We start from the raw sequence: 11,247 nt of genomic DNA on the forward strand, positions 1-11,247 counted from the left end.
TTGTATTTCGGAATATCCATTGAACTTTAATACATACTTTTGTAAATTAACTTTAAACTTAATGTTCGAAGTTAAATGTTCATTAACGCTTAAGTAAAGGGGCGCCACCTACCGTATAAAAGAGTTAAATAAATAATATAATAATTCACAAATGCGTCCATAGTGACTAGAAAATTCGAATTAAAGCATGACTACATTCTCTGTAAAAGAATATTTCTTTAGCTATAGTACAAACGTCCACGTTTGGTATCTCGTGTCAACACAAGGAACATGAATTCAGGATCTCCAGCAAAGCACATTGTCAAGTTAGGCTACAGGCTGTTGCAAATACAAACTGGGTAGCTAGGCAATCCGTCTTGCAGGCATACATTTTGGGATGACTGTCAGTACAGTATTTTATTCACTGATTTAATTATGATCTTGTTATCGAAGTGTCCAAATTTCGTCATCATACAGCAAAGTTCGAATTGATGCCGTTGTATCCTTAACTTGTTTAGGTTTGAAAATTTGATTTAACTATTTGTTGGTATTAACTAGTTCTGTTTATAAATCCTTGGTCCTCTAGATAGTTAATAATAAACAGCAATTTTGTATTTTTTAAAATAAAGTCCTATTACCTTCAGTAAAAATTATCACATTTCACGTAGAATGTGGAACATGCATGGATTTTATTTTGCATCTAAAGTCGTGAAAGTACTTATTGTAGGCCTATTTTAATACTTTAATTCAAGCACAGACGTTTCACGCAATCATTGAATTTTCTTAAATCTCCTGTCAATTTTATCATTAGCCTCTTCACGTCTACCAGTTTTTCCCCATCATATAAAATACAAAAAGGAACATATGTGAAGCTGCAAAATGTTCTAATTCGAAGATTTTAGCTGAAATACATGAATACAGCATACGTGATATCAATACACAGTCGTTTTCGGCATAACCTCTATGGTCCAACCGCTGTGGGCGGCATGTACCGGGTTCAAGTCCTTGTTGGGACAATTTACCTGATTGAGACGTTTTCCAAAAACTTCCCTCAACTAACTGAAGCAGAATTGCTGGGTAACAGTTTTCACAAGTCGCAATTCGATAGATTTTATTTAAATATATTACCACAAATCATAAGTCTTCTGTTCACCGCAGTCCAAACAATCGCAAGTTGTATGATTTCAATGAATTTAACACAGTATGTGGAAAATCATAGCCTATATGTAGAATCATGAGTTGTGGCAATAGATTTAAATCCCGAAATAATACAATCACTGACACTTCAATAAAATATTTATTACGCCCCATTACTTGCCTTAATTTTTTTATGAATACGAGTCATGAGTCTGCTGCTCATGGATTTTTTGTATGGTTATGAATTTATAGACGTTGATTTAGTTCACTCACACTTAAATAATATTACGAAAATGGAACGTAATTCTACTATTGCCAGAAGTACAATGAAGCTGAATTCACTAATGGTAGCAGTAACTAATTTCTATGGTATGGAGGCTATTTGAACTTTGAATATTATTACAAAATAATAATAATAATAATAATAATAATAATAATATGTTTTATATTGCATTACCATCTTCTCTGTTCAAAATCTACACTCTCATCTTCTTTCTCAAACTTCTCTATCGCCCTATTCCCGTTCGTCGTGTTCTCTATAGAGTTGATCAGAAATGGAGAAAGCTAAGCAAGTCGGGCCGACTAATCTGAAGGCAGACGTGCTACCACAGAGCTAACTCTTCGCATTGAATGATATTTTTATCATTATTTTATTTTGTATTCTGCTAATGTTTTCACAGCATAGTGTCGTTATGCATTTATTTATTGTTGCTGCTGCTTCTGTAACCCATGTTTCACTTTTTCTTTCCAGTGCCATGTTTTTATTGACGGCAAGCTTGGCGACCCCTCCATTCTAAGAAAACTGGAAGAGGCCTTCCAGGTACTGGACAAATATTTGAACGGACAGGACTGGGTTGCAGGAAGTAACATCTCCATTGCAGATTACGCCATATTGGCGTCAGTGTCTAATGTGGAGGTAAGTTCTGATTTGAAGTAACATTATTAGACAGGTGAAATATGAAATTTCATGTTCTAAACCAGATCTGCACAAGGTTTGCGCTCTCCGAGTCGGCTCAGCTCGCGAGCGGAATGCAGATATTAGCTGCGCTCTGTATAAGGGTGGACTGGAAGAAGGGGTGATCTCGTACAAAATATACACAAAAGGAAGTACTAGTACGAGTGTTCATGAAATAAATTCCCATTCATTGTTCACAAAACTATCTTAGACTCTTATTAATTAATAAATAAATATTTATTTTACAGAAATAATAGAAATTCTATAGCTACTTATATGTACAATATCATTTTGTTATATTTTTATTTATCACTACATCAAAACGAGGTTTTATGCTGTTGGCAGCTGAAAGGAACAGTACTGATTAATGAAACATCTGTTACAGATGTTCGATGTCTGCCTTTATTAAAGTTGATTATAGAAAACAGTTGCTTACAAATATAAATGTTGAGACAAACATAGCAAACATTTTCACAGTCAGCCTGTGTAGTCGTGGATATTATTGCTGAGGTTTAGTCTTGTAAAACTCAACCAGACTAGTAGTATTATTCAAACTATCATATTGAAGATCAATAAATTCAAGCTGTAAATCGTATGACACTGTTTCAATTGGTGTTGAAAGAATTTATTATGATAACTTTAAACTTCTTTCCAATTAAGACAAGATCTCGGAATCTAGAATTAAATTCATTTTGAATTTCAATTAATATTTGCACATAATTCTTTAACATGGCTTCATGACGAGCAGTTTCTATCTATGGAAAGTGAGCCATATTACCTTCCCGAAACTGACTTACGAAAAGTGTAAGTTTACAACTGAAATCCCGTAATTTATTCAACATATTAACAATGAGCTGGCCTTTTCCCTGAAGAGAGATATTTAAATTGTTGAAGATTAAAAAATTCTAACGTACACTACTTCATGTAATAATGCAACTCTCAACTCCTTAACCTTTTTACTGCGATCTTCACCAACAAAACCATCTTATCCGTATGTGTGGACTAGTAATGACGCATTATATTATATTTTCTTCTTTCTTTCAGACTTTTGTAGCAGATAAGTATTGACTCCAGCTACTGTGAAAAAATAAGCATTTTCCCATGCAATATTGAAAGAATTTGCCTGATGATCACTTTTCCGTCTTTTACTAGATTCCTCCATTATGTAGCCGTAGATAGGCAAAGTGAAATAGCTACTGATAATACACACTACATCAGATATCTGCGTGGACTATCCTCTACCTATATTAGGCCTACGTCATTCCGACGTACCTTTCCGGCGAGCTGTTAGACGACTCTCCCGCTATTGTTTACATCACTAAATTCTGCAACTAAATCCTTAAATATAATCAAGATATATTGTCCGTTTTCCATTACTAAGTTACGTTTTACTGTCGTACGAAAAGAGGTTTATTTAAATCTGGCAATCTTCCATATCATTACACGATTTTGAGAGCTATATCATACTGCAACGTCGAAAGAATACAACTTTGATACAGCGTTCAAATAAGAGAGGAAAGAAGTCTGTCTAAAGAAAATTTAAATTATCTTTCTCCATTTTTGATGAAATATATAGAAATCACAACGTTTCGAATTCTCTATATACTTTTGCGTCTTCAGGGAAGAAGTGTAGGCTATTCTGCAATTTGAAGGCGCAGTGAAAGGTTAATTCACATGACGTTTTCAGTCGAAGACAAGACAGTTGTAATTTTCTAAATATTGTGAAGTCTATACTTCACCAATATTTGAAAATGTCAGTGAAAATCGCTGTTTAAACTTTGTTCATTTTTAATCACTTCGCTTCTTACAGAGCATTGGCTTTGACATCAGCAAGTACCCAAATGTCGTCAAATGGCACAAGAAAGCTCAGAAAGCTATCCCTGGCTACGACGAGATTGTTGTCCCTGGATCTGCTCTGCTTAACCACTACTACAACAAGGTCAAGAAATGCTAATTCTATGATAATGATTTGAAGAAATATGTAAAATAAGTAAAATAAAATAAAGATATTTGTCATATTTTGTTTCGTTGAAAAACAATCTTGTAAAATATTTCTTGTTGTGTCTAATTTGTGTATATATGCATTTATGTATGTATATATGTATGTACGTACGTGTATGCGCGTATGTAACTTATGTATGTATGTATTTATTAACACTACAATTGGGTATACACCCGGTGGCAGTGATATATAATACACAATAATTACAATTACATGAAATAAAATAAAATAAACCTAAATGAAATAATAGTACATTATGCAACGAGCCTATAATGAAGGTAATTAAGAAGTGAGTATGGATATTTATGAAACGAGCGCAAGCGAGTTTCATAATTCTTAATTACCATTATAGGCGAGTTTCATACGACTTTTTATGCTCGACCATATTTCTAACTTGATATTATTAATTTTATTTGAGCAATGTTCCGTATGTTGTGAGATGTGCGCAGACGCGAAAGTATTGATTTTTTCTGAGAAACAGATGTCCACATTGACCTTGCAAGGCCATAAGAACCTACAGAGATAACATTGAAATTAAATTAGACATTGAAAAACGAGATGACAAATTGAATTTATTTGAATATTATTTACAATTAACGCTAATTATTATAGTAACAGAACATAACCTTCTGCGACAGTATTGGATTTCCAGCCTCCGTGACTTTTCGCTAATTCTCTTTCGATTGCATATCCGAGAATAATAGATACTTGCAGTTTTATAACGGTAGAAAGCTGACCTGTCATTGGCTGAACAGTTGTAACCTGAGTCGTCATTGGCTGAAAGACCTGACCTTTAATGAGTAGGTGTACTTTAATGACATGCATTAAAGATCTGCTACCAGGTGTATAATTACTACATTTCGGCATGGTCGAGCATAAAATAAAATAAACGTAAATCTATAAATAGTAGATGCAATAAACCTAGGACTATAATTAAAAACTATTCTATAATAACGCATACGATAAGTAAAAGTAAATCTAACTTATAAGTACTTCTATTTCACCCAACTATTACCAATTTAAATAATTACATATCACCTTAATTAATTACATACCAACTTAATTACATATCATCTTAATTAATTACATATCACCTTAATTTATTTACATATCAACTAAATTACATGTCATCTTAATTAATTACATAATGTTGCTAATGTAGCATTTATGTATGTATGTATGTACGTATGTATGTAGGTATGTATGTAGCCTATTTATGTATGTAAAATTAAGGTACGCTTTGAAAATCAAGAACATATAACTGAAGAAATTAAAAATATAACGCCATTCAAAAGTCACTTCAAATTAGAAAGCGTTACATATAGACTAATTATTATATTTGAGGTAGGAGAAAAACAAAGTATAATAAGTCCGCCGTTCTCTTGTTCAACAAACACCGTCCTTTCTGGGACACCATGCACCGCATTTTGCAGACAGTGACGGAATAATTCCAATTTCTTACAAGATAGCACCTTTCAGTTGCTGTAGAGATGTTACATATGCCATGGAAATTCGTTCAAGATAACCCTACAACCAAAAATTGGCCAAATTTACTACATCCAGAAATTGTGGAGGCCATAGTGCCTACTAATGACACGATCGTCAAAGATCCGTTGTTTTACAAAAGTGCAGTTGTGAGCAGTGCGCCTTATTGCATGAAGATTGTGTTTTCAATATCGTGATAGCTCAGTCTAAGGTGTGACAAAGCTCTGAAGTATAGTGTAGGAGGGTTCCCTGTTTACTATAGCAGCCTCTATTTTTCCATCGCAGTGTTTCCAACTGAAGTGTATGAAAATTCGCCAAACATGAGTTCAGAAGTTGCTAAATCCATTATTACCAACAGATAAAGTTTTATTTTTGTCGCTAAAGAGTGCTGTAGAATGATTAAAAGATATCGTCGCCGAAAAACAACCAAAAGTCACCAGATTTAGCGAAAAAGTCGCTGAATTGGCAACACTAGTCCATTGTTGTATTTTGAAAGAAATATAAACCAATCATAAATTGTGAAATGAATCCTCATGAAGATCTCGTTGAATTAAAACATTAGTTGTTATTTTCAGGCCAAATTCTGCAATTACGTGAAGAAAATAAATATGCTTTGTCTGTTCAGAAAATTTTGTCAAGCCAATGATTAACTAAATCTCTGCACGCACAAATGAAGCAAAATTATTATATTGTAAATTTTATTAGTAACAACAATGTAATTTATTCGTCACAACAATAATTCCTTTCTACAATTCGCCTTAAACGTTCTCGTCAACAATTGGATTTTCACTCAACACAGTATTCGTTATAGCACTCCACCGACGACAATGACAATTTACTTGGACTATTACAAACAACAATGAACTGTTAATCTTAACTAATATTTACAAAGCACTATTTACAAATCAGAACTATCAGTTCTCAGTTCACAGTTCTTCTAGCTCAGTCACTCGAGTTCACCGTATCTCGAACCACAGACCTTCAGAGACAGTTCACTGTACTCGAACTCAGGTCCCTCCAACTGCGGTCCACTGCACTCGAACTCAGGTCCCTCCAACTGCGGTCCACTGCACTCGAACTCAGGCCTTCGGATGCTGATACAGTTGCGGACGCACACTCGAGTCGAACTCCGGTACACAACACTGGCTTGCTTGCTTGCTCTGGCTTACTCACTGACTGAATAACTGAAAAACTGCTGTCGTTCCTTCGCGTCCTTAATTTATAACCACAGCGACGTAGCCTCGGAAGTTCCACGCGTCTCTAGAGATGGCACTCCAGAAAAATCCAGAGCCCTCTCCTCTCTACCAGCACCAGATGCGCGCGCACTCTCTCTCCACTCTCTCGCCGCGTTCGCCCTTTCCCCTCTCCGCCGCGCGCCATCCCAAAGTGCTCCGCGCGATCTTCTCTCTTGCGGGACGCTGGTCGTGAGTTCGAATCTCACGTCGCTGTCACAATATTTTGAGCTCGTCACGTTTCTTGACTGCGGACACTGGTTTTAGTTTATATGAGTACAGACTATGATGTTTTTTAGAACTACTCAAACTGTGCTATTATAACTCATCTGAAGAAACCTGGACACCTGAGTAACGTTGCTAATACCATAATAATTATTATTTATACTTATTTCATTACTTATCTGAAGCATCTCCTCAGCAGCAGTGACAACATTGATTATCTTTGGTCTTACGGATTTATTTTTAACGCAACAACAAAGACCAGTTTCCTCAAACCTCCTGATTAAATACCCGTAATTCTTAGGAATATGGTTACAACAACTTTCATAATATGTTAAAATGGAAATATAATCAATATATACAAAGCGGGCCAAATAAACGGTAGATTTTAATTTTGTTGTTGGTAGTTCATGGATTATTTTAGTAGGCTTAGATTCATTTTCATTGTTTAGTCCGATTGTTGCAATTTATTAAACATGGAGCATTGGACTGGTGAGCAACGAAGATTTGTTGTGATGTTTGATATGGTCAATGCGGAAAAGCAGCTCGTAGGGAGTTTCGCCACCACTTTCAACTCCGTTGTCATAATCTTGAGCCCTCTTCACATGCCTTTAAAGCCTGGGTTCGCAATTTAGAAGAAACAGGCTCAGCACTAAAGTCTCTTCCAAAAAAATTATTGGACATATTTCTTTGGGGATGTCAATGATTGTGCGCAACTTTTAATGCAGCTCGTTATATAATAATGATTAAAAATTAAGTGGTCAATTGAGAAGAAAGAATTTTTGTATCAACAGATCGACTTGGTTTCAGCAAGACGGTGTAACAGCACATAGGCCTATTGCAGTCATCTCTATGACAGAAATGCGAAATTTGTTTGGGAATCATGTCCTATCGAGAAATGGAGACATTTCCTGGCCTGCAAGATCTCCCGATTTAAGTGAATGCGATTTATTTTATCTAAAAAGTAAGGTATACGCAAACAAACCGCAAAACATTGAACAAGTGAAGACAGCAATTCGTGAAGAAATTTCAAACATTATAATCTAAATGTTGCAAAATTTAATGAGAATCTTCAAAGAGCGATTACAAGAATGTAAGCACTTTGGTAAAGGGTACCTATTTGAAGAATGTCATTTTCAAAAAGTAGTGGTTACATGTAAATGGCATACTACATTCTATATTTTCATATAGGTCTAATAAAAGTAAATTTAATACAATATCTAAAGTTTCAATTCACTTTTTAAAAATTTCCCGTTTCTTTGGCTCATCCTGTATAATCAAACCCGTAGCTAATACTCTTAAATCGTTAAGTTTTCTAAATTTTTCAGACATTGGGAAAACTACTAGTGATTCGATAACAGCACTGGACCAATTTATTGTATCCCAACATTTGAATGACAGAAATATGGCTTGAAACTTCAAGCTTTTTGTAGTTATATTAATAAAATCAATAAATAGCCTTTAATAAACAAGATAGTAACTATAATTTAAAAAGCAACGAATAAAAACCTCATTGCATGCCAAACACAGTGATGTTCTTGTTTCTTTTCTACCGCAAATATTATAATATTTACTGGTATCATGTTTTAAAATTTGAAGTGACTTCAAAATTACCTTATATAAAGAAATCGCTGAAGATAGTGCACAATAAAAGAAAAAAAAAGTAAAATAAAGGAAAGTAATTAAGATAGAAAAATTTGAAAGAAACATTAGAGTGGTTCCTTAACTTACTGAAAATCGGTCGTAATTCAATGAATGTGAACGTGAAATATCAGATTATTGGGATGTGAAAGAATGACTAGAGATAATATCTAACTCTATTCCAAAATTCATTAATCTAAGAACACCCATTCTGGAGTAATTAATTTTTTCCTACACAAAACGTGATTTTTCAAAATTTTCATAACAGAAAAACTATTTATAATCTATATTTTGAAAGCTAGAGGGATTGGATTTGCGGTAAAAAAAGAACGTCATTTTCTACGGGCATTTGGTCCCTGTATAAATATCACAGGGATTATCATAAACATAAGGACAGGAGTGAAACATCTTTTTTGGAGAGATGTCCTTAAAGTTTTGGTAGAATATATTCGTGGAGAGGCTTTCTGTGGTCACTGATCGGTTTATAACCTCTGTACCTACTATTATAACTCTTTATTTGTTGTAACTATTTGTTGACAAACCAAACACACTAGTACAATTACAGGTCGATTAGGTAATATGAAGCAATATAAATTAGTTCATTCTGATGAAAACTCTATTTTCACAATCGACCTTTCTTCTCTTAGAGAACATAACATATTACAAAATAATTAAGGGTCACAAGTTCCAGGCTTAAATTATTACCGCACTAAGATGAAAAGTCCTTACAAACAAGTAACAAATGTTATCATGTACAAAACATCTGCGTTTCGATAACAGCTGTAGGTGGAGGTCATGGGCGCGCATTTGTACAGTCACTGTAATAATTTGCATGACTCAGAGTGAACACAGCAAGAATTTATGAAATTTAGAAATCTTCTCGCCATTCGTGACCTGCCACAAGGGACGGAGAGTGCTTAAGCATATAAATGTTTACAAGTTCACTGAACCATTTATTTTGTTTTGACAATGAAACAGTATTAGTTTTCAGTTATTATTTGACCTGTAAGGAAGGACAGGCTCCCCAGTTCGCCATATGATAACCCCTGAACTATATCCTTTCGATTGTAATTTAATCTTATGAAAGAAAACCAGAGTTGTCATGGAGATAGAACATACTTTCTCATTAAATGTTTCACGAGTTTCTCAACAAATTAGCTCTTTCATCATCCTATGTGGATGGAAGTGAAATAATCCTGCAGATTCAAAGGGACGATAGGGAACACTTAAATGAATAAGAAACCTATATGACGTTTTGTCATTAAATGCACGGTTAATTAGAAAATTAAGTTAGACGTTTCGGCAGTTCTCTTTCTTCTCATAATACAGAAGATGTAACAGGTCAACGAACTCAGGTCTGTCTCCCTACGCGAACCTCCCTTTCTGACTACAACGTTGCAATCTGGTTGCTATAAATTAGGGAGTTTTAAAATAAATTTACATGAAAACAGTTCAAGCTATTGAAATACGCCAGAGGGATAAATTATTCTTTATTAAATTTTCTATTGACATGGACTAAAATCACGATCCTACTCTCGCAATAGTGACCGAATTCTTTTTTGTTACATACAACATGAGCTATTCGCTCTGATAATCTGCAGGGTTTTTTCACTTCCACCCTGTATATTTAAATCAGAAAATGAACTTTCTTTCCCTGAACTGCACACAGAAAGTTCATGCAATCTCGAGAAAATGAGAGGTTAAGGCTCCTACAGCAATGGGACGATTAGGCCTGTCATGGGGCTGACTTTACCTCTACTCTACGTAAAACATACCAACGCAATCGGATATCTCATTTGTGCGAGATCGTGCGTATTTGCTTGTTTTCCGCACAGAACCAATACGCGGTAAGTGTGAAATACCACATTCAGTATTCCCAACGTAACACACGTAACAATTTCCCTCTTCTTACCGCTTAAGCGCCACATTCATTTTACTGCTTTAGGCTTTTAACATATTATTTTTAGAGACGTTTAACATAGTAATAATTATAAATTGGAAACTTACCACTGCAATTTCACCTAAATTGTAATGTTAATTATTGTTTTTAAATATCTGCAAAAATTAAGTAAAGTCTACTACTCCACGAAACTTATTGCATTCCTGATACAAGTAACATTAAGGAAGCCGTGAAAAAATCAACAAGATTCCAGATGCCGATGTTATTACTGCAATATGTTATATAAATAATATTGTTAAAATATTAAAATGAAAAATAAATCATTACATAACCTTACCGTTTGTTTTAAGTTCGCATTTGTAGAATGGGGAAAAAAAAGACAGACGTATATCACGGCCTGCTGGAGTATAGTAAACACAGAAAACATTTTATAGCAACAATGTTGAAGTAAGATATTTTGGTGTTCCGAAGTTGGCGTCATTAAACAGAAACTAACATGGAGATTTCATTGCAACTAATTAGAAATTCGTCTTTCAGGTATGTAATAAACGATCTTCGCACAAAATAATGTACGATACACGAGCGGTATGTTTGTTTTCATGTTCTTGGAAATTAAAAAAGCTCAACTACGTTTCGCTTTTTCAATCTTTTCCTCGACCATGAAAACGTCAACATACCGCTCTTGTAACGTATA

General features: G+C 34.5%; 1 protein-coding gene across 1 annotated transcript in view; it reads left to right on the top strand.

Annotated features, from left to right (window-relative positions):
• LOC138712309 (glutathione S-transferase 1-like) overlaps positions 1-4,089 on the top strand; it is a 53,436-nt gene extending 49,347 nt beyond the window's left edge. The window contains exons 7-8 of the mRNA XM_069843938.1: positions 1,868-2,032; positions 3,882-4,089. Coding sequence (XP_069700039.1) covers positions 1,868-2,032; positions 3,882-4,025 — 309 coding nt within the window. The 3' untranslated portion in view covers positions 4,026-4,089. The remainder of the gene's footprint in view (positions 1-1,867; positions 2,033-3,881) is intronic.
• The last annotated feature ends 7,158 nt before the right edge of the window (positions 4,090-11,247 follow it).

The sequence above is a fragment of the Periplaneta americana genome, chromosome 13 (genome assembly GCF_040183065.1).
Source record: "Periplaneta americana isolate PAMFEO1 chromosome 13, P.americana_PAMFEO1_priV1, whole genome shotgun sequence".
NCBI classification, from domain to species: domain Eukaryota; kingdom Metazoa; phylum Arthropoda; class Insecta; order Blattodea; family Blattidae; genus Periplaneta; species Periplaneta americana.